This window comes from Diaporthe amygdali (assembly GCF_026229845.1).
Source record: "Diaporthe amygdali strain CAA958 chromosome Unknown NODE_3_length_2959817_cov_65_330692, whole genome shotgun sequence".
NCBI lineage: Eukaryota > Fungi > Ascomycota > Sordariomycetes > Diaporthales > Diaporthaceae > Diaporthe > Diaporthe amygdali.
In genome coordinates this window covers 2,878,027-2,901,087 of record NW_026517023.1, presented here as the reverse complement: position 1 = coordinate 2,901,087, position 23,061 = coordinate 2,878,027, and the positions used below count along the sequence as shown (strand labels likewise).

The following is a 23,061-nucleotide window of genomic DNA, read 5'->3' as shown; positions in this document are numbered from 1 at the left end:
GTACAAGAAACCTTGGAGCACATTATACTCCTTGTTACTCATCCCGCTGATCGGATCAGATCGGCATGCCCAACTCCCTTTGCCTTTGACGTATCGCCTTCCTGAGCCCATCCAGCTGACCTGATAAAGGAACCCTTCCCAACCCCGCAGGCAACTCCAGATAAGAGACTTCATCCTCAATATAGCAGTATATATGTTCCTCAAAGCATCTTTCCAGCCAAATAGGGTATAAAGCCTCGGATTTCAAAATCGTATCGGGCAGGGATCGTTGACCTCGCAGGGTTTCTGCCACTGCCAGGTCCATTCCATCCTCAAGCCGTGCCGTTACAACTTGGAGTATCTCATAGGGTAGCGTTGGGTTGGTTCCAAGTAACCTCACTGCCTCTTCTCTGATGTACCAATCTTCGTCTTCCATCCATGGTACCACGGCTGTGAGAAACGTTTTGGACAAGCCCGGTTGCTTCCGTAATATTTCCATGACGTCCGATCTGACATTCGAATCTGGATTCGTGCGGCAAGCCAACAAAGCTTCCTGGATCCCTCTAGTCAATTCCGTTTGGGAGCGCAGTGCGTTAATTGCCGCCATTCTGACATTAACATCTCTATCCTCAAGCTGTGCTGTCACGACCAAAAGAATATCCTCAGATAATCTCTTTTGACTCGCGAGCGCCTTGGCTGCGTATAGCCTAACAATAGCCCTATCATTTTGACGAAGCTCTGCTGCTATGCGACTAAGGGTATCTTGATCCAAGCTTGGTCGTCCCTCGAGTATTTCCAAAGCGGAACATCTAACCTGCCAACTGTCATTCTCAAGCCGTGTCACCAGCGTAGCTTGCGGGATGTTTTCCGATGATTCCGCTTGATCTGGGAGGAGTTGAAGCGCGAGTCCTCTGATATACGGGTCTTGATCCTTGAGCCGTGCTGCTACAGCCTTAAGGACATCTTCAGGGAAAACCTGCCGACTTCCAAGTGTCTGAAGCGCCTCCAGTGCTGCGCATACGATTTTGTTGTCTTTCTCCTCAAGCTGTGCTGCTATAGCCCGTATAGTATCATTAGGAAGCGGCTGTTGACTCCCAAACTTTCTTAAAGCATCCATCGCCACTTCTCGAATAGCGCCGTCTTGATCATTGAGTTGCGCCTCAACAGCCTTTCGCACGTCGTCGGGAACGGCCCGTTGACGCCAAAGCTCTCCAAGCATCTTCAGCGCCGCTTCTCTAATAGTTCCGTCTTCATCCTCGAGTTGTGCTGCCACAGCCTTGAGGACACCCTCAGGTAATGTACGTTTAGAGCTGAGCGCCTCTAACGCCATCTGTCTGGTAGCTCTGTCTTCCCCAAGCCATGATACCATGACTTGAAAGACATCATCAGAGAATTCTGTCTCAGAAAGCTGTTTATTTCCACATTTGAGCGCTCGTATCGCCTTCTGTCGAATGTTACTGTCCTGAGTTTTGAGCCGTAGCGTTACGGCTTGAAGGATGTTGTCAGGAAGTTGGTCTCTGTGACTGGGAAGTCTGTATTCAGCCATATCATCATCTTGTTCGTGAAGCCGAGCCATCATATCATCGAGTATGGCTCTTGGAAGCTTTGGCTGGTCTTGAAGAACTTCAAAAATCACCAGTCGAATGAATTCATCCTGATCCCTGAGCTGTGCCGCTATTGCCTCAATAACACATTCAGGCAATTTTGACTGGTGGAGGAGCACTTTGAATGCTCCAAACCTGGTAGATGGATCACGATCTTCAAGCCATAAGGCTATAGTCCGAATGATGTCTTTAGGCAGCGTCGACTGGCCCTGGAGCGCTTCCGCTGCTCTTTGTTTGATGTCCGCATCTTGGCTCTCGGCCCGTGCCATCACGTCTCTGAGCACGTCTTCAGGCCAATTGTTTTGAGACCGAAGTGTCCACGCCGCGTACTGTTTCGTCCCCCGATCCTTATCATCCATCCACGGTATCACAGCGTTGAGTGTCGGGCTTGGTAGACGTTCGCGTGAGCCCGAAAGCATTTTCAGAGCAGCATGTCGCAACTGTTGCGAAACGATCCCCTCCAGCCAGCTAGTGACCAACTCTATCGTTTCCAGTGGCAGACTTTGTCGTTTGCTGAGTGAGTCCAGAATTGTCATCTTTACCTCCTCAGAAGCTCGTTCTAAGACAAGGTTCAAGGCTTGTGCTGGAAGTTCCGTTTCGCTGATTAAGCGTGATGTGCTTCGGAAGTTGCATTCGAACTCCACCCATTGTGATAACTGTTCTGCCAGTTCTGTTCGGAGGTCAACCGACTGCACCACTTCGGCCACACAGTGCATGACTAGCCGCTGGTGTGTGGGTCCTAGAAGGTCGACCGGCTCGCTCTCGATTGCCTCAAAGAAGCTAGTGATTTGTGGTATCCCTTCAGCGTCAAGTAGTCCAGCAACGAAGCGCCACATGATGTTGTATCGTGGAGTATACTTGTGTTTCTGAAGGAACTCACGAGGTCTCTGAGGTAAGAAGGGACTTCGACTTTCGATCTTCCCATCGTCTAGTTCTGTATATCGGAGTTCCTGGTCATCTTTCCACGCCTTCACGAAGTGCTTCGCCGAAAAGTACTCTTGGAAAGTCAGGTGTATGAAATGGAAGCTCTGGCGAGAGGAGTTCATTGATGGGTCTGATGTCCGTAGAAAGGAGAGACGCGCAAATGTCTCATCAAGCGACAAGCTCGTCTTATCCTTTTTCACTTGCCGATACAATGCGTTTCGGTGGTACGGTTGGAACTCGATCACGTTGCTGCACAAACCGCTAAAGGCCAAGTATCCAAGATCGTTGTATTCATTCGAGTCGAAAGGATTTGTTTCAGCTGGACATGAATTTCCAATGGTCGGAAACCCATCTTTCTCGAGTCGCTCGTTGTCCTTCTTCCATAACTCCCTTGTCATAGCTTCATAGACGGCAGTCATTGTTTCTGGGATAGCCGTCGAGCTGTTGTTCCATATCGAGCTTGCCTGCCATGTAAAGCAAAGTGCATCCAGCTGAATGGGAATCTGAACAAGGTTTTGCATGATCCGATTCTTTTGCAGGTATGCCTGAATGGCATCCGAGTCCTTGTCATTTGTCATCACCGCTTTGATATACCTCTGGACTTGATCTGGACTGAATCCGATCGTATCCAAGTCGAGATCAAGCGGCTGGAAGCCACGAGGGAACGCAGCATGAGGCCGAGTCGTGATTATAACATTGGGTCTGTTCAACAGTCCTTTTAGAAGTTCGTGCCCTAGATGAGGCGGTCTTTGTCCAGGCTCCATGATGATATGGGTGACTTCATCCAGACCGTCCAACAGAAAAACAGTATCCTGCGCTTTCGTGCCCTCTATGTGGTTCCACATCTGATGACCGAGAGACTTCCCGTTCTCATGTTGCCGGAAAAAGATGTGTTCGAGCATCCCACCAAGGTTGTATCCATTATTGGACAAATATTTCAAGTCCCGCAATCGTACCCACACCACACGCTTGAACAAATCTTGCCACATACCTTTATGAACGAAGTCATGAGCAATCTTTTTGCACAGAGTGGTCTTCCCGACCCCAGCGTGACCTCGTATCAGTATTCTTCTTGGCTTATTCGTGTCCCTATTAGGCATTTTGCGTGGCTGAAAGAGATTCGGTAGCTCTACCCGGAGGCTCTCATGCGGAGTTTCCAGCTTCAGTCGTTCGCTTAAGGAGAATGGTGACAACTGAAGCACTGCCTCTTTGGGAATATCCGCCTGCTTCGTTTCCACGAGCGCTAGGTTGATATAGCACTGGTCCATCTCCAGAGGATCTCCAGAAAGCCGTTCAATCATGAGCCTCTGCTTATCGTAATGTTTGTTACGTATCCAGGCGTCTGCTTGCGCTAGAGGTGTTCCGGTCTGAATCTCGGTGAGGAGTCTCTGGATAGTGTGCACAACTTTCTCATAGTTTGGATCACTCGGTCCCGAAAACTTGTTCATTAGGACGTGGGGCAGGTCGAGTGAGTATCGGTCTGTTGTTGGGACACAGTCCAGTGTCGCAGAATCCATTTCGACGAGCTGCCAAATATGAGTTAGTGAATCAAATGTCCGCGGAATCCAGATTATAGGCCTCCTACCAGTTTCTTCGACAGGGGCAATAACCACGAAACGAATGGAACTTTTCTGCGGAAGAATGTGTACCGTGTCTCATAAAAAGTGTGAACTATGAAAGCCTCCGATTTCTGGTCATTGCGAAGCTTGGTGAACTCGCTCACTAGATGGACAAGATCAAATGTCGGCGAATTCACCCAGCCAAGCAACTTGGTCACTTGTTGGCCCTGGATCGATGCCCAGGCTTTCAGACCCGGCTGCGCCCACCTGGAGATGTCTTTGAAAAAAGTGCCTCGGAACGGTGTCGCTAGAAAGATGATCCCGCGAGTGGCTTCCCGAATAGCAGCATGTGCGCCTTTCGCCTCGACAAGGGCCTTCATCAAGATGACACCTCCGAGGCATGAGGCAATGAAGAGAATCTGTCGGTCTCTCTTTGTATCCGATCCAAGAATTCCTTGGAGAAGGGATACAGCAAGTTCCTCAATCTCAAATGGAACCGAGTCCTCCGTTTCGAATAAATCGGCGGGCCAGTCGCATGTGTAGATGCGAGTGCCCGGAACCTGTGCGGGAAGCATGTCTTGGTCGGCCAGCCAGTTGGTCTTCTGCCCGTCTTCTTTCTTATACTCCCAGGTCTCGGGTGACCTCGTGTCGAGGCCATGAATGGCAATGATGTCAATACCAGTATCAGTCTTGGAGGCATTCTCAGCGGATGGGTTAAGGTGGAGCAACCGGACGCCGCGGTGTCGTTTGACGGCTCCCGCTCGGTATATTGGAGTCGCCATCGTCGTCGGGGAGGCGGGCACGGGCCTCAATAGTAAAATGAGAATAATGGCTGCCGTGCCGGCCAGGAAAGAGATCAGGCCAGCAGACGCCATTGCTTCTGGAGGTCTGGTCGACAAGGAGTGCAAGTGCTATGCGGCAGGACTTCTAGGCAAGGAATCTTTTGGCTAACACCGAAGAAAGCGTGTGCTCGCCGACTACAAATGGTTTCGCACTGACCAGGAGGATTTTCCCAAGAAGGGCCTCCGGCGGTTAACATTCAGTTGCCAGCCGGAGGGCTTTTTGGCGTAGCGGACTGAAGAACAAGCGTAGCGAGGAACAACCCAAAAAAAGCTTGTAAGATAACACTCTAAGCTGGGAATATTTTTTAACTACAGTAAATTTCAAGAATACTAAATTACTAAAGGGAAACTTTTTAAACCCTACCTTATTATATATCATTATTGATAAGGACTGACTAATCCCTGCACGAGAAATATATTGGGCGATTTATAGTAGTAAAGAACGCTCCGCTCAGAGTGTAGCCGTCCTGTTTTCAGCGGCAAAGGAAGTACACGGATGCAAGATTGTGAAACATCTCCTCCAAGGGCATGTTTTCTCAGCTGGCGACAGGGATCCAGGCGCTGGTCCCATGCAGAGATGGAGTCATGTGTTGTAATATGGCTGATGCGTCAACCCGATGTGATACCAATCACGCCAATCTCGGCGACTGTCAGTGAGGAAATGTGTGCCAGTAAGTACCTAACCCAGGCCGAGGCGCAGCTTCACCCGTCCTGAATTGGTTTTAATTTCTGCTGTCTCACCAGGCAGCGGCCAATTACTGATGAACAGGTGGCAGATCAAAACCATCATCCGACCTGCAGCGGCCAGTACTTCTGCAACAGAGAGAAGATGGCGAGGCTACACAAGCTCAACTAGGAGGTCTCAGTGTTCTGAGACTCCCATATAAGGTTGACGATGAATGCTGTCAAGCGACGGTGATGAACACAGGTGAGCTAGCCAGCCAGGCAAAGTTTTTTCTAGGCAAGATTACCAACAGCTCTTAAACGGCCATCCTCTATCCGGTAATAAGGTGTGTCTCTTCGGCAATCTTGAAGTCGCTCTCATGCAGTGCGAGGGCCGCGTACGACAAGGGAAGGCCAAGAGCGAGTTCCAGCCTGGCAATCGCATCTGCAAAGCCCCTCATTCCTCGACACAGTCGAACGTCGTGGCCCCCGACCTGCAAGCCAGATCACCTGTTGAAGCACCTTCCCTGTTCGCCAAAGTCATGCGGCACTGGGTTCACAATAGTTACTCCACCATTGAGTAAAATTCCGCCCGAGCTCACGCCTCGCTATCCGGCAGGGTCCAAGATAGGGGCTTCCGAATGCAGGCTGTTGGGAAATAGCGGCCAGTCGCTGGGTGTCACCAAGAGTCCAGCAGTTGCGAATCCAGGATCACTGAGTCTCTTGCCACTTTCTGACGCCTGCGCTGGCCATGCATTCCAGTCAGTGTCGTACTGTCAGATAGAACAAATAGATCCGTGGTATAAGAAAATGGCTCATAATGTTGAGATGAATCAGAGCCAGCTGCTGTCCGTTCACCCATGGCTCAGCCAATTCGACTCTCCGCATCGAGATGGCATCGCAACTGAACAGCGTAAGTTCGCTATCCTTTATCCGCCCCCATTATGTCAACATATAGTTACAGACAGTCTGAACAGCGCCCACCATTCACGCAACAGCTATTGGGAAACGCCACTAGTCAAGGAAATCAAGTGTTACGAGGTCGAGAGAACAGTCTCACGTCACTCTTGCCTGCATCAAGAAGGACCAAGGACGATGATTTAACAGCGCATACTCCTTCCATCTTTGATCATGCCGGGATCGAAGTTGATGTGCACCAGCTGTCCGGCATTCTCGACTGGGTAGACGAAGAGATCGGCCTCAGCCGCTTAAATGACATCCATGATTGGTTATGGATTGTCGGTCGGCCCATGCCGCCGCGTCCGCTCCACCAGCAGCGCCTCCTGAATCGCGAGATCGTGATAACCGAGAAGCTGGATCTGCACCTCGTATGGACCACCCAGCGCATTTTCGTCAAGCCTTTACCACGGTTTCTCCTTGAGCCTCGCTTTTGGGAAAAATTTCTCTGTTGCTATAGAGTGTCTGTCTCTTGCACATACGCGTGTAGCTGTAAGGACCTGCGGGAACGTGCTCTTAGCCTCCTTTTCTCATACGCTGCCCTCATCGTATATGAAAGCGACTTCCATATTGCCAAGGAAACACATCTTATTCCAGAAGAGGTACTTTGGACGACCTGGAGGACGGCTGTCCGGGAGCTGTTGGATCTATCACCCATCTACGCCTTGATCAACCCACGTTTCCATTACGGGGAGCTCCGCCTCAGCCGACTCGACAAGATTTACTTCTTTTGGAAGACACCACTCCGAGGCTATTTGCCATACTGGAGCCAGTACCGCTTATTCTTTCAGGACAACTTTGGCTGGCTGGCTAGCTCAACCGTTTACATCGCCGTCGTCCTAACGGCCATGCAGGTCGGCCTTGCGACAGAGGCCCTTCAAAGCAACGCAGCTTTCCAGTCAGCATCGTACGGCTTTACCATCTTTTCTATCTTAGGGCCTTTAGGCGCTGCAGGCCTGGTCATAGTCATATTTTGCTACTCGTTCATCGGCAATTGGGTTGCTACACGACAGTACAGCAAGCAAAGGTTGCAACGAATTGAGGGCCGTTGAAGCTGTTCCTCGGCTTGTCTAGCACCCACTGTTTTCTTTCTTCGCGAATGGTACTCTACTTTGGCCGATACGTTCTGAATCGGTGTTTCTTCTTATCCCACTAATTCAGCTATTGGCTAGTTAGATCTATTTTCACAGATGTAGTTTTATCGGTATTGTTTGACATCTAACGCTGGGTCTTTGAGCGTTTACCACTGTGAGGGACCGCGTATAGCTCTGTACGAGCATGTGAACGGCGTGAAAATCGATACCACCTAATTCCCCTCCCCCCCCTTCTTGGATCTCCTGGAAAAGAGATCTGTCATATTCTGTGCCTTGGCGGATACGCTGAAAGCGGACGGCTCTACTGTCATCAAGCCTACCAGCGAAGTGACTTCTCACCACAAAAGTCGCCGAAACAAAACTGGCACATTTCAATCGATATCTCTTTTCTAATATGGTACATTGCCGTTACTTCTCGAATTACGTTTTTGTATGATCGATTTCAACATACGTTCTCAGTACACCGTCGCCCCAGATGGGCTACGGCTGGTCAGATACTGTTTCAAACTTCCGTCAGATGACTCTGGGCCTGATATTGAGTGTGATCCTAGAGTGATGTTTCCATTTATCGATTTCGAGCATGCTAGCCAATTTGTGAAATCGGGCTCGAGTGTTCTGATAGCAATTATAAGCTTGACTATGAAAAAGCGGATAAGATCTGCATTTTCCTCTATCTATGGCTGTATATACTTGTTTTTGAAGCGGTAGTGGATATCATTTAAAATCATTATAACTCAGGTAGCTAGGCTTAGTTGCTCGTCTCTTGAGCTCTACTTAGTGCAAAGAATATGGTACCCACAACTAAGTAGACATGGGCCGGTGTGATCTAACTTTGCGAAAGCCTTCAGGTCGAGACCAAGGGATGATAAAAAGAGCCCAAGGGCAAACTCTTCGGGCGAACCGTCCGAGGCTTATTAGATCGATTGCGAAAGAAGTTGTCGAAAGAAGCTATTATTGAAAAAAGATTGAAAGGACTGGACTGGCACGAGACTGTCGCGGAGTCAGAAAGCCTCTCGTGCTAAAGGCCAGTAGAAGGAGGAGGTCGTAGTACTGAGAGTACCTAAGACTCGAATCGCAAATGCAACCTGAATTGATCTATCTACTCATTGTCTTGGTAGTACTCGAGGCCATGCATGGCCTATAGCGAACGTGAGAGTGTGCGCCGGCAGCAGCAAAATCGGTGGAGAACGTAGGTATATTGCACACGTTGGTATCATTAATGGCTGGCCACCTTGTATTGAACGAAGGGACGGTCTAACTCCAGGTCCTTATTTCCTGCACCTCCGTGCACCAGATATTTAAAGAGAGTAAGAAAGAAAGGCTCGCGGCGAGCATCCTCCTCGTCAACGCTGGCGCGCTTAGTTGGCGTTCTGCTTGTTAGCATTTTGGCCCTTCTGTTGTCCGTTCTGGGCATTTCCATTGGCGTTGGCGTTGGCATTGGCATTGGCATTGGCATTTTCTCCATTAGCATTGCCTCCGTTGCCACCATTTCCAGCGAGAGCTGCGTCAACGTCAATACCGGCTGCCGTCAGAGTGTCCAAGTCCTGTTGATTTCCAGAGTCCGAGATGGCCTGGACTGCCTTTTCAAAGTCGGCACCAGAGTCAGCGGCGCCAGCTGAAAGAAAGAAATTTGTCAGCTTTGATCGTCCAAACTCAAAAATCTTGAATTGATAGGGACTCTTTGAATTCCTCACGTACCATCTCCGTTCTCGGTCAGAAGGATGGCGGCCTCTGCCTTGGCAGCGGCTGCCACGCCGCCTGAGCCATCGTTGGCAGCTGCATTGACATCGTCATTTGCTGCTGCGGCATCTTGGTTGTTGTTGTTTTGGCCCTTATTGTTCTGGCCCTTGTTGTTTTGAGGCAGGGCGACGGCGAAGCCGGCCAAGAGAGTGACGATGGCGAGTGAGAACTTCATTTTGAATAAATATGTACTGGACTAAAGAGAGTCTCCGGGACTGTTGTTTGTGAAGTGAATGAATTGAGCACAGCTAGACCAGAATTAGTTCAGAGTTCGAAATATTCATCGATGCAGAAAGACGGCTCACCTCTTAAAGAATGCAATGGATATGTTAGTTTAGAATAGGGCTGATGGATCCAGAGTTTGGTAGATGTGTCTCCATCGGGATATTTTAAATACCAGGAGGATGAACACATCGTGGCTTGGCCGAGTTTCGCGGCACTTGTCTGATCGACGAATACTCAGGCTGCCAAGGAGTTGTGAACCAGAATCTGAAAGCGACAAGAAGTAGATCACGCGGTGCTTGACTATGCTTGACAATGCTTCGAGAAGTGGCCTCCATCACTGCAATCTTGGCAAAATTGCGGCAGAAACACGGAGAGAAACAAACTTAGCCCCGAGTAGACTTTGTGGTCCACAGATTTACTTTACAATGGCTGATAAACGCCCAGCTGGCCGTCTTGTTGTGTCCACAACAACAGGCAGCAAGCGAGTTGTTACGTGTGCAACTCCTGTTGCAGTCTTCTACCCACGACTGCAGAATGTCGAGATTCTCAGCTTGGATGAGTTCCGGACGATCAGCCCTGCCAGAGCCTGCCAACCGATTTTCGGCCGGTCAGAGATCGGGCAGCGCTCCAGGTTTCATGTTTGATCTGCGGCGTCAGGAGAGCGGGTTGGCACCTCCCGAGCTTTGCCGGCGGCGGCTGGCCCACTGTTGTGGCCCTGGAAGCCTAAGACCCTTCCCGTGCCGAGAGACCCACTCACTGACCTCGTCGTCAGCACGTTACAAATACCAGCGGGGGCCAAGAGGGAATCGCCGACTTTTCTACACTCGTGCTGAGGAAACTCCAGCGATGAGTTGGCAATGCTGAGCATCGTTCTGTTTCAGTCGTCATTTCCTGGATTCCAGCATCAAATTCCCTACCATGCTAAAGAGATCATCAAGAAAAATGGCCTGATCCAAGAGTCAGGAGTCATGGCCTTTTCAACACCTGGTGCAGGACCGCGCTGACCAAAGCTGAACTTACTGCTGACCGGTGAGGCGAGTGGGTGATGCCCCGGAGATCCTACCAGAGTAGGTACTGTATTGAGTCAAACATCCCCGAAACTCTCGGTCTGTTCGTCTACCACGTCCGTGGTAGCGAATACGTCATGTGCATACATACATATATACGATTATACGAGGTTGTCTTCAAACTTCACTCACAAGCACCCGACTTCGAGAAAGTAGGCCACAACGTGTTCTTAAGCTTTCAGTAGACCCTTCTAGCCACGCAGAAACTGTGAAACGATAATCACAGCTGCAGTCGAGGTAACGCACAAAACACAGTTCTCGAAGACCAGGCCGTAATCAAATCTTGTGCTTGAGGACCCTGGAAAACCCTCAAATCTGGCATGGCTTTAAAGGCTCACATATTCAGGAGTTGGTTGTATTGTAATCTTGTACTGGCGCCAGGACCTCCTAGCTTTGCACCTTCAGTGGTGAACATAACTGCTGTATCCCTAACAAAGCCACCACAAACCCCGGGACGAGGTCAGAATATAGGCGCCAAGCTGGTCTCGCATGTCGCTCTGCTCACTCTCGAGAGGCCATCGCATACTTGAGCTTCAGGTCAGGTCAAAGTAGCATTTTGCATGCCCAATCGCCGCCGTTGAAGCCCGAGTAAGTCTAAGAAGTAACGAGTGAGGTGGTAGAGAACTCCAAAATGAGGAGACGACAATAGGGTTTTCGCCAATATTAACACACGGATGCCGCCCACCGTTGGGCGTGTCAGTCGCATGCATCATCGCAACCTTGGGTATCTTCAAGATCGGCTTGCGTTCCTGCCTCATCCTGCATCGATCGCAGCAGTCAGTGCGTTCAGGATGGCTTGGTGATTGGGCCATGGTGGAGTGGTCGTACATATTATTGCGACAGGAACTTGCCATGCCGGGCGTTGGCGATGATGCATTCCGATTGGGTACGCGTGTAATATTAAAGATACAAATTGTGGTGTCCCATTTGGTCTTAAGACGACATGAAAAATCTGTCTGCCCCCAAATCCCGAGAACTCGCGGGACAGACGATGGGATGAAGAGCCAAGTCCCACTGGTTCGAAGACTAATTGATTCCCGGGAGTTCTTGTTTAATTAAACCGTATCTGACACTCAGCCGAGCGTTTCTTTGAGTGTCGTACGTGGGCTTCCTATGTGAACCCACAGTTTCCGAGGCAATGGGTCCTGGATCGCGGGCGTGCAATGTATCTCGCTGGTTAAGAAAGTTCTAACATGCCAGTCACATGTGCCAACCTAGATTTCCGTGGTTCCCCACGATGGGCAGGCATGTTAACTTTCGCTCGGCAAGACTGGCAAACATAAAACTATAAGGTTTTGGCTTTCGGAAACTTCGCATGGAACCTTGCCGTTTTGCATGCACGCACATATGGCATGCATCCGTCCCTGGCCCTGCACGTACGCTGTGGTTCGTCTGCTCAACGCTCATCATTTGAACCTAAACCCTTTTCTTCGCGCTCGGATCCGGTTGCGCCCCAACGGAGATCAGCACAAGAAACTTTGTCGGACTCGGGACCTACGGAGAGGCAGCGAGGCTAACAATGTGACAGATACGACAGTATCATTGTACCACATTACGTCAGTGATATCGCCCTGGGGTCGTGTATGCACCATCCCTGACAAGCTCAATTACAGTTCAGCTGCTTTATTAGAGTGGTGGTCAATGTGGTGGTCAGCACCATTGACAAGACAAGTGAGTGCATCCTCAAGTTTGGGCCGCGCTGCGACCGTCCAGGAGAAGCTTTGCAGCTAGGCGCCGGATCACGTCCGGACGAAAGGGGGAACAGGGACGTCGTGATCGCTTCACCTATCACGTCGTTGTGTGACCTGCACGAAGGGTGTGTGACCTGCACGAGGAGAAAGAGCCTCATCTAATCATCAATTCGTCAAGGGTATGTAGCTAGGTATTATCGTTAGGTAGCATTAACAACATTACAAGTCGGATCTCCTTACTGACGCGTCTTTCGGCCTGGTAACCGGCGACGGCGTGCTCGAGACCGTTACGTCCATTTTCACCTCGATACCTGATACACTCGCTCCTGACTTCGGCTTGCTGACGGAGCGCAAGTGCTGCGGGAAAATCGAAGATTGCCCCTTGTTGTCGGCCATTATGTGTGTGGTGACACCCGTATCATGATCCATCCCCAATATCTCCATAGCCTTGTCGTTCTCTTTGCCGCGATTGCTGAACTCTCTCCTCGCCTCGGTATTATCCGTGCTTTGAGACGAAGGTGGGGGTTTCGATCGGGAATTTAAACTTTGCATCGGAATGTCTTGATTCTCCTCTCGAGGGGCGCCAGTGTATACTGCGCCGAATGTGCTTCCGCCGTCTGTTGAAGACCCTGTGTCGTCCAGTCTGCTTCTGTCCACTTGGAATGAGGGGCTTGGTGGTGCCGGCATAGCCATCTCAATGTCGTTGTCACCAAGTCTTCTGTAGTTCGTCGAGCCAAGTTCCTTCGTGCTTACGAACAAGCTAGGGTCTTTGCTCTCACGAGTACTTCTGGAGTTTGCGGTGCTGCTCATGGCCTTTACTTTGACGGAATTGACCCCGTAATTGTTGTTGTCTCCGTATCCAGTCTGCCTTGTTCTTCGTGACCGTATCGCGTAGCTTGCCATCCATTGCGGCTTTATCTTGGACATCAATGGTCGAAGAGTCGGAAGACATGCGCAGATGATGCCGGAGGCCAGCTCAGTGACGGACCAGCCGGATGTCGGGACATTGTCCCACGTGAAATCGGGGCCTTGTTTGAGATAATTAAGGCGAATGAGCGAGATGGCACAGGTGCTGTAGACAAGAGTCAGTATACCGGGCCAATACGATATCTGTTATAGAGGCGTGGAAGTGTTTGGACGTACAAGAAGCCCAAGCAAAAGATGCCGAGGAGAATGTACTTCTGCTGACGGCGAAGCTTCAGTTTTGCCAGTACAGGCAGTGGCATACCAAGGATAGCAAGATCTGTTACGATGTTTCCGGCCGCATTGATGTACCAGAATGGTAAGTTGGACAAGCATTTTCCGTCCAATTCTGTCTGCCAAAACTTTTGAACCGGAGTGCAGGTGAAGATGACGACGAGTAGCTGAGAGAAAGCCCACATCATGATGACTACTCCGAGCATCCAGATCACTCTCTTCATCTTGTATACTCCGAGCACACGATAGTATTGGATCAGGAAAGTAAGCTTGATCATCATCAAGGTAGCATTATATAGGACAATCGAGACCCAGAATGACTGCCATCTTGTCAGCCTCCATTACAACATACAGACACATCAAAGTCTGTTTTCGAACTCACCCGAAGATACAAAGGGATTACTGAAGGATCGAGTGTCGCTGTATGCCTTCCAAGGCCATAAGGAATGGCTAGAGCGAGTCAGTTTCATTGTCTCCTTGAGTTTCGTCAATCTGATCGACTCACTTGAGAGCACGGCGCCCCCGGTGGCTATAGCAAAGCCCTGAAAGCAAGTCAGTCATTGACTCCAAGCGAAAGAGGTCGACACTGAATCTGTCGACATACCAGTGTCAAAAGAACGAAATAATCATCGAGCCCCAGCTGCTTGAGCAGCACTATCCTCGTGTAGAAGCGGAGCCCAACGATGATGGTCGCCAAGGAGAGGACCAGGATGATAATAAGGAGAGCGAGCCATGCGATGTTCTGGGCTGCCAGCCCTGGGTCCACAGACGTCGACGTCGAATCCATCGCGGTTTGGTGAGGCCTGCCTAACCCAGGGAATCAGATTCCACCGGAGACGAGAAGGCAATCGTGGGCCAAGTGGCAGATATATGGTTGTCCGTCCAGCCGGGTCTGCGAACGACCCCTGTACCGCGAGGCCCAAGACCTAAGTGGAGTCGAAGGGGCAGTTTCACTTATACATGAACATGTGAGTGGGCAATATTCTCAAACTACCATGAAGCCCTCGAGGTAGTGGGTGGATCTGTGAGATACTGTCTCGAGGCCGAGATCCAGGGGAAACATGAGCCAGGGTCGACTAAAACCGAGTGAGACATCAGATGGGGGAAATATGAAGATCCACTGGGACACAGTAGCCGAAGGCGGACTGGCTCCGAACTGGATATATGCGGACAAAGGAAAGGGGAGGGACTAATACTTGTTCGATGCTGGTGGATGGACGAGCTTGTGGAATTAAGCTTGGCCCCGGTGTACCGTCAATATCTACCGCGCCGGCCGCCATCAATCATGTTCTCGGTAGAGTACCTACCCGCCAGCACGAAGGAAATAGGGGCCAGGGGAGTGGATGGTGGCAGTGATGGTGGGTGGTGCCGCACGGAGTATCCCTTTCACGAGTCGTACCGTGAACTATTGTGGGCTTGAGCACCCAGTATCTGGTATAACGAAGGTAACCCGAAAGATGAGATGGCAGGGCTGCGTTCTCCAAGCCAAGCCATCCCAGCAGCTGGCGAAAGCGTATGGGAGACGCGGCCTCTCGACATGCTTTCGAGGAGGGGCGACAAGGTTCAAGGGCTGCACGTGCCGGCGATTTTGGATGGAAAGGAAGTTGTTGGCGCAAGGTCATCAGGGGTGAGAGTTCTCGTTGTGTGCATGAGACGCCAAAGATAGCCGGGCTCGGCAGGCCCACCTGGCCTTGTTACCTTCGCACGATGGTATTTTCTTGTATAGGGCCAAGTGCCTAGTTGGTATTGGAAAGCCTCCCTGGCGCTGGCAGACTTGCGGATGAAGGCTTGGCGATGACCGCCGGACCGCCGGCAAGGATGGCTATGATCATCATAATGAGCCCACCGAAGCCCACCGTAGAAGCGGCTACGCTCCGATAAGCGTGCGGATCCACGATATTTATGGAGTACAGATCCAAGGGTCGGGAGCCAGGGTATGAGTGCCGTATCTGAAACGCTATGCTACGGCGCGCGCCGCCACATTTCCTGCTTTTAGGCGACAGCACGATTCATTTACAGACAGTTGCCACGATTGAAGCTGAGGGCCGTATCCGCTTCCACGTCATGAGTGTATCTGAGGATGGAGAGGTGTGGAACGTCTGGGTGGAAGATGATCAAGACCTAACCAAGGCTTGAGCAAAGTTAGAATTTCAAGTGCAGGCGCGCTTAATGCCTTGCAGCTGAAAAAGATCGCCATCATTGGCTCGAAGTCGTGTGCTTGGGCCTCTGTCTGAACATCCGGCGCTCCATTTCACGGCCCCATCGGCAAGTTTACCAAGAACTTAATCTTGAAGATCCATTCTTTGGGCCCCTCTTCTCTACTACTCCTTGTTGATTACTGTGGTGGGTTACTAGAGCAACATTGCATTCCAACGACCTTGCAGGCGATCTAAAATGCCACACATCCGTGCAGTTGGCTTCAACGGATCGGGAATTTACTCTCCCGGCCCATACCATCGGAATTGCCTGGCTCTCCCGGCCGAGCACTTAAGATAAATGTATGTCTGCTGTGGCATGCTTTACACACTTGACTGCCACTCAACATCCTACCATGTGACGAGAATTACGAATTCAGTTCTTATCACGTCCCTTCCCACCCAAAGAAGAAAATGCGAGAGGGAAATTATGGCCACGCAATACCGCATCCTTTCTGTCGCAGGAGTGTGTAGGCAAGGTCTCCCTTGAACTGGCCCATCTCGGATTGTTTTCAGCAGTGCCCGGGTGGACCCTGAAGTTATATGCGCGGACGCTCGGGCTTAATATTAGCCGCCATTTCAACCACCAGGACTCTGGTGACGACTCGCCTGTTACCTAGCACCGTCTGATGATCCGTTTGACATTGCCACGCCGACATGGTGGATCGTCGTAGCAGAGACATCTGCTGCAAGAATTCCCAGACTGGCGACCTTTGGAGAGCTGTCATTGAACGCGTCCGAGAAAGGAGGACTCCGGATAAGTGGGGGTGGCTTGTTCCGGAGGCATTGAAGGAGCAAGTTGGTGATTGTCTCCTCTAGGAGGGGCTCACAATCCCTGCCACGTCTGTTCTTAGATGCTGAAATCCGCTTCTTCTCCTTGAAGCTGGTCTATGACAGGCTGTATTCAAGTATCGTTGAGACTATGGCGCAAAACGCAGGGTCGTCTTGAGGGCTGTGAAGCTTACCCGATCCCGGTTGGGTTAGTACACCGTTTAGAAGCCCCCAATCATGCGGTTTTCAAGGCTGACCTCTGAATCCGTTCATCACATGTTGATCGTCAAGGCTTTCCCTGCCACACGATGAGTAGACTGGAAGGGACTTGTAGCAGCAACGCCGCTAAAAGCTCCCTTCTAGACCATCCTAAGCCTCGACTATTGCGCTACTTGCAAGACTATATTTCACTCGAACAATGTGATACACGGTCACAGGTGTTCTAGCTGACGGACTAGCTCAGACTCGCAGATGGCCCCTCCCCCGTGTCTCGCAAGCAAGGTCAAGCTTGGATGATGGCTCGAGATGCAATCCGCATAATTGAGCCGCTCTTTCTGGTCGTCCAAGTGCACTTTCACACCATGTCTGGACTACTGAGAAATTGCTCAGATTGTGTTACCAAAACATAAAGCCAAACACATTCTCCTTCGACTTGTTTAGCGGCAACCAGCCACCGAAGTCTTGTACCATGCTAGGCTGAGCCCTACGCCAACGCCAAAGGTTGCCTGAACAGCTTGTGAGTGAATGCAGGTATCTTCAACACGATCTGTTAAATGTCGTGACATGTATCCTTGGGGGAAGTTGTACGGCCTCACCACGATTGGTCATTTCTTGCACCAATTCAAGTGTCCTTTCATACAGGCGCTGTTGTAGCTGTCCATCAAATGTTTTCGGATCAAAAACAACCAATGATGCGCCAGTACTGGACATCCAATGCTCCACCAAGCATCACCTTTTCCACGGATTTTATATTGAGTAGATTATACAAAAGCGTCCATTGACTTGATAGGCCATGAGAAACACATCTTCGATTCACAAAAGGTCATTCTCACCGAGACCAGTATCGAGGCATCTGAGCCAGAATCTACACATGCCGGAGATTTATCAAGCCGTTCAAGTTTCTGCGCCATGATTTGGAAGAGATCCATAATATGGATTGAGAATTTTGGGCGCAAAGCATGCCTGACCAAAGAATATGTCGTAGCGGGCCGTGCGGTAGCATTGCTGTCTTAAAATGTCAGGTGTGCAGCTATTGCGAGAAATTCAACACTGTTCCACTGGACTTACATGGTATAGCCAACAAAAAGGCCAGATTCACGTGTGAGCTCTGTGATGCGATGTGATACGACATTGTATGCAGTCCAGCCAAGTTAGTAGACTAAATTATTTTGATCGTCAAGACCCGAACCAGACTTCTGTCAAGATCTTTGAACAAGATCGGAAACAACTCAGCCACCGAGAATAGGATGGCGCCATGTAGAGCCTCCTGAAGCATTCGTGTAGCAGACACAAGTGGGACATCGGAACACCCGGTGGGAGGGGATGGGCCAGCTGGGGTGAACCTGGACGGGGGAGGTGGCTCAATGACCCTTGTCCTGCTCGTAGGGCAGGCGTCTCTGCTGCTCGGCAGTTGGCCTCGTCGATCGCCCAGTTGCTATCTAATTACCCCAGATTGCCATCGTGCCATCCCATCATGTTGGAGAGGCATAATACAAATGCTGCAGATCATGGGAATGAGCCGCATAAGTCTAAACTCAAGTACCATGAAGCCCATGTCCCGGCCCAATTACAGACGGCAGATGGTGGGACACGCATTGGTATCCAAATCGGCTTAGACGATTGCTCATCAAGAGCTAGCCAACGAACCTGTGGTGTATACCAGGCTCCCATGATTCCCCCGTAGCCAGCAACACAGAAAGATCTCGGGGAAGAACACCCAAGGAACCCGGGTGCTGCCGCGCGGTCGCTTGCTGATAGTACGATCGTACGTGTACGTATATCAGACGATTGGCCCATTCAAATGTCGCACAACGCTTGTTGGTGTCAGGCCGGTCCAGCTGATACGGCGAGTGCGTGCATGCATGATTCTTGGGGGTGCAGTGCTTGGTCACTCACACCTGACAGCACCGAAGGTCAAAGCTCCTCAAGAAAATCTGTCACGCCTTTGTGTATGCACCTCCGCGAGGGTCGGCCAAGCATCATAAGCTCCGGGACGAAGCCCGCCGCGATCCGGCCGAGAGGACCAGACGTCCGATGCTGTGGATCCGCTTTGCCTTCCGTCTTTCCGCGAATCTGCCGAGATTCTTGCCCCGATAAGGTTTCCGTCTCGCAGAGCTGCTGCTCTGGCGGGCTATGTTGCGGCAGGCCAGGTTGATAGTTCGACAATCATTTCGATCCCGGGGAAAATACTAACAAGATGTTTCATGGTTTTTGCCGAAGTGAGGCACTCGTTGTGGTGGGTGGCAAGCTTTCTGTAGTTTCACTAAGAGTTTTTGGTGCTACGCCAGGACGTCTCGAGAAGTTGCGCTGGGTGTAGAATGACACGTGGTCATGGTCTTTGAGGTGCTCGTTGACTGAATATCAAATTTGGTCCTCGAGTTCAGTCTGGCATGGTACATCGTGGTATACCTAGATATGAATTTGAGTGATCGTTCCGGATTCAGGAATGGAACTCATCTACCATGGCGTACTAATCATGTGGATTTCAACATCCTCTAGCAGATTGTTAAGGTTCCAACTACGAGATGTGGATGCCAACCTATCGCGACAATGCCTCAGCGGCACAGTGTGTACCGAGTAAATCTTCTCGGCATGCATGTGATTGTCAGACTATTTGTGCTTTAACACTCACCATGCCGAGACTCGGACCGTCCTCCCGATTCCTTTTTGGCTATCTTGAAACCCTACCACGATGATTCATTGAGCCTGGAGAATAAGAAACTATGAGACCAGAATTTATGGAACAACTAGAGTTCATGTCTGGGGCCGAGAGGAAAGGCTGGGATGGACTTCACAGCGGCAAGCTAGAACACTGTATGTCTGGGACAATGTCATGGAAGCACAGCAAAAGGCAGCAAAAATGCGATTATCATCATTTGCTTTTACCTATTCAAGTATTCTTGGATTGTGAAACATTGATTGGTGTGATACAATTTCGCCCTGTGTGTGTGGGCATAGACAGGAGCATCTGCAGCTAACTTTGAAAGTTTCAACGTTCCGATATACTTTCATAACTACATAGACAGATATTCTGCCATAACCTGGGAAAAGATTAATTGTATGTGAAAACACGGTATCGATTTCGTTGTGTAGTTGTTCTTGTACCTGAAACCAAGTCTTGACCTAGATAATCTTCCAAAAGTTATATAACTTTCGCGCTTCTTGCAGGCTGGGAGAGTCTACATCGCTATCTTACCTCGTCCATATAACCAAGAGGCCGACACAACGACCCACAATTTGAACATAATGTTCCAATTCCTTGATTCATAGTGTAGTTGAACAAAGAAATACTGAGTCAATGTCTTCACGCGAGTCAATACTAGTGACTTAAAATATGATTGACTATTGTGTCCCAAGCAGGTTTCTTGCAACTATATATGATTTGCAAGACACTCTGGTCAATATGGAAAGTAAAAAAAAAAAACCACCAATCATCTCATGAATACGTATACAAACACACTATGTAGCGATAAGCCCGCAATAACTACAATACCTCCATCTGCTGAATCTTGAATCACTTCAGAAGCTCCATCGCGGCAATCGTCCAAGATCAGCCCACCCTATACAATTGTTGCTCGTACGCCAAGACTCTCACGCTTGGGCATCGGTACCAGAGTTTCCCAATCATAGCGAACGTCCTATGAGAAGGTTGGTGTCAGAAAAGGATCACAGTGGAACCCCACGCAGTACACAGGATAAGTCGATTCGCAAGCTTTGAGAATGGATATTTTGAAACAAGAGAATAGCTTATCAAACTTTGAGGGTGCCTACCTCTTCTGATGTCTCGTATAAACGCATATGAGGGAATACACGCAATGTTAGAGCCGCAGTGGCTAGATAAAGCTCACAGAGGCCCAGACTTCGTTTGTCAATTACCTGGCTAGCGCAAGGACAAGAGCAGTGAGAAAATTGTGTAATGCTTACTTCATACCTAGGCAGGCCCTGCTGCCCTTCGAAAACGAGAGAAACCCGCGGTCGAGCTCCTTCCTGTTCTGAGGATCAAACCAGCGCTCAGGCTGGAATTTAGTCGACTCCGGAAACAACGTCTCGTCGTGATGAGAGACAAAAGCGGACATTCCAATAGCATATCCCCGTGGTATCACGTATCGGATGGATTTATCCTGCCGCCCGCCTCGGTAGACAAGGTCCTCCTCGGTCGGTACCCGGGCAGTCCTCCCTGCTACCCCATAAGAGAGTCGCAGGCCTTCCTGGATCACGCCGGAAAGGTATGGCAACTTCTCCAGCGTGGCCCAATGTGGTAGACGTTGCGAGTCGGGGACTGCTTCTTTTAGCTCATGGGTCAGGTTCTCAAAAATTTCGGGGTTTGTTAGGATGTGGTATGTCATCACACTCAGGCACCTTGGGACTTGTCAGTAAATTCCCTTAATCTGTGTTAAAGAAACTTGAGTAGTAAATTGGGTGGACAAAGATTAATTTCATTTCCAAATACTTGGCTGAGAAATTGCCAAGGAGGGAAAAGACCAGTACTGACCAAGCTGTCGTCTCAGTACCTGCTCCCAGAATACTCAACGTCTCTGCAGAAATTCGTTCGGGAGCCTTTTCCTCTTCACTGAGGCTAGAGCCAATCAATGCGCCGACGAGAACTGGGCGTGGGTAGACAATGCCGGCGTTCAGGTTGTTAATGGTCTTTGTGACTAGTTTGGGTATGTCGACCTGCATAGTCTGAACGAATAGCGCTATATCAGGAGGGAGATAGTCTATGAACCTGTGAATGATCGTTAGCAAAGAATTCAAGTTTCGCCATCATCTCCAGACCAGCCTACCATACACCGAGCTTCGTCAGGTTCTTCAAGGACGGGAAGAAGCGGAACAGGAACCAGTATTTGAGCGTCGAGAGATTTGGCTGCCGGAAGTTTGCAGACCAACCGGGCTTTTCTAGGAGGTTGAAGCTCTCGCCGAAGCTCTCGCCGAAGCAATAACCTGAAATAACATCGGTGGATAGATTGCTGTAGGCGATTGTCAAGTCAAAAGGCGCCCCCTGGCCTCCTTCGGCCAGGATCTTATCACACAGCCGCTGGGCGTGCGCAGCAATCTCGTGTTCAAGGTTCATGGTAACAGAACGTGAAAAGAATTTTGCAACAGGTGCTCGCCTTGTGCGATGAAGGTCGTGGTCTGTTGTGGCAAATTCAGTCTTGTTACCCCTGCTCCGCAAAGGGGAGTCAGTAGATGTGAAACGTAGTGAGGTAGTCAAGAGGAACTCATGTCTACTGACACCGGGATAGCATTGACTTGATGTAGAGTTTTATTGCGCTTGCGTCCGCCAACAGCATATATCTCGTCCGCAAAGTAAGGATCACTGCAATGGACCTCATCGGGGTTGATTCGAATCAGGGGACCTGTAACGATCGTTAGCTGTTGAAATTGGTGCGATGGTGCTTCTTTTCCACACCATATTTCTCATGCATTTCACGAATCTTGGTGGTATATCGCCCTAGACAAATTACATCGTAGTAAAACTCAGGCAAGTAGCTCGCTGCCGCCATCTTGGGTCCCGGAATTGGGCTCAGCGGGTGCAATGGGGAGACGTTGTAGAGCATTACAAGAAGTCGATACCCCAGCCATGTAGCTACCATTGTAGCTATCATCCCAGATGGTTCAATACCAGAGAGAGAGACAAAATGTTCCATGGTTGCCAGATCTGACGATGCGGTGGTTGATACTGATACAAGTGTAGTTGTTGTCTAAGGCTAAAAGAATCACGGACATTGCAGAAGAGTCCAAGCGCACAGGAATGGGAGCTTCTGCGGGGGAGATGTTGTGTATCCACGCCATATATTTTTTTTTATATCGCTATGCCCAACTCCGTTGGGTAGTCCTCCATGGCTGTTGGCACCTGATATGCTGTGATAGTCGTGTAACCACACGAAGTTGCTCATCACATGTGTTGTCTGGTGCCAAGAAAGCGTATGCTGACATGCGTCGAACAATAGACTGAGTGTCGAACGAGCGACTGGTTCTGCGAGTTTCATTGTACGGAATCCGGGTAGGTTGGTGCTGATCCAGTTTGTTCTTTGTGTACAATTAGATTAGGCCAAGTAGTAAGCAGTACTAATTCGGTATACCCAGTTCTTTTTTGACTGGTAGACTAGCACGACGGAGAGACAAGGGTCAAACCCTGAGTCAGCCAACCCCTGGCCAGCGTGTGGCCATAGCTCCAAGCATGCATTTGTGCTCGTCATGATGACCACCATCAAAAGCGAAGTGTTGCTTTGGCTCGATCGGAGCCACAACCCTTTTCTTCAGCCGGTGACAGAATAAAGAAGCTTCTCCGTCCGAAACCAAGCGTCCGTTACTGCATATAAGCAGTTCTCAC

The 23,061-nt window shown here is 50.0% G+C and overlaps 6 protein-coding genes across 6 annotated transcripts; 2 read left to right on the top strand and 4 right to left on the bottom strand.

Moving 5' to 3' along the window:
* Positions 1-55: 55 nt before the first annotated feature.
* On the bottom strand, positions 56-4,941 carry J7T55_003290 (uncharacterized protein; the record flags this gene model as incomplete). Its single annotated transcript, XM_053138451.1, has 2 exons — positions 56-4,033; positions 4,093-4,941. The coding sequence occupies 2 exons, from the start codon at positions 4,939-4,941 to the stop codon at positions 56-58; spliced, it is 4,827 nt and encodes a 1,608-aa protein (XP_052999155.1).
* Positions 4,942-5,951: 1,010 nt separating this feature from the next.
* Positions 5,952-7,580, top strand: J7T55_003289 (uncharacterized protein; the record flags this gene model as incomplete). The annotated part of the gene is made up of 4 exons (XM_053138450.1): positions 5,952-6,110; positions 6,409-6,484; positions 6,679-6,899; positions 7,026-7,580. The coding sequence occupies 4 exons, from the start codon at positions 5,952-5,954 to the stop codon at positions 7,578-7,580; spliced, it is 1,011 nt and encodes a 336-aa protein (XP_052999154.1).
* Positions 7,581-8,980: 1,400 nt separating this feature from the next.
* On the bottom strand, positions 8,981-9,537 carry J7T55_003288 (uncharacterized protein; the record flags this gene model as incomplete). Its single annotated transcript, XM_053138449.1, has 2 exons — positions 8,981-9,237; positions 9,321-9,537. The coding sequence occupies 2 exons, from the start codon at positions 9,535-9,537 to the stop codon at positions 8,981-8,983; spliced, it is 474 nt and encodes a 157-aa protein (XP_052999153.1).
* A 3,027-nt stretch (positions 9,538-12,564) lies between these two features.
* On the bottom strand, positions 12,565-14,329 carry J7T55_003287 (uncharacterized protein; the record flags this gene model as incomplete). Its single annotated transcript, XM_053138448.1, has 5 exons — positions 12,565-13,417; positions 13,489-13,862; positions 13,925-13,992; positions 14,048-14,084; positions 14,147-14,329. 5 exons carry the CDS (start codon positions 14,327-14,329, stop codon positions 12,565-12,567), a joined length of 1,515 nt encoding a protein of 504 aa, XP_052999152.1.
* A 675-nt stretch (positions 14,330-15,004) lies between these two features.
* J7T55_003286 (uncharacterized protein) lies at positions 15,005-15,678 on the top strand (the record flags this gene model as incomplete). The annotated part of the gene is made up of 3 exons (XM_053138447.1): positions 15,005-15,159; positions 15,329-15,476; positions 15,562-15,678. The coding sequence occupies 3 exons, from the start codon at positions 15,005-15,007 to the stop codon at positions 15,676-15,678; spliced, it is 420 nt and encodes a 139-aa protein (XP_052999151.1).
* Positions 15,679-20,277: 4,599 nt separating this feature from the next.
* J7T55_003285 (trichodiene oxygenase) lies at positions 20,278-22,375 on the bottom strand (the record flags this gene model as incomplete). The annotated part of the gene is made up of 6 exons (XM_053138446.1): positions 20,278-20,365; positions 20,652-21,086; positions 21,220-21,453; positions 21,512-21,889; positions 21,961-22,084; positions 22,138-22,375. 6 exons carry the CDS (start codon positions 22,373-22,375, stop codon positions 20,278-20,280), a joined length of 1,497 nt encoding a protein of 498 aa, XP_052999150.1.
* Between the last annotated feature and the right edge of the window lie 686 nt (positions 22,376-23,061).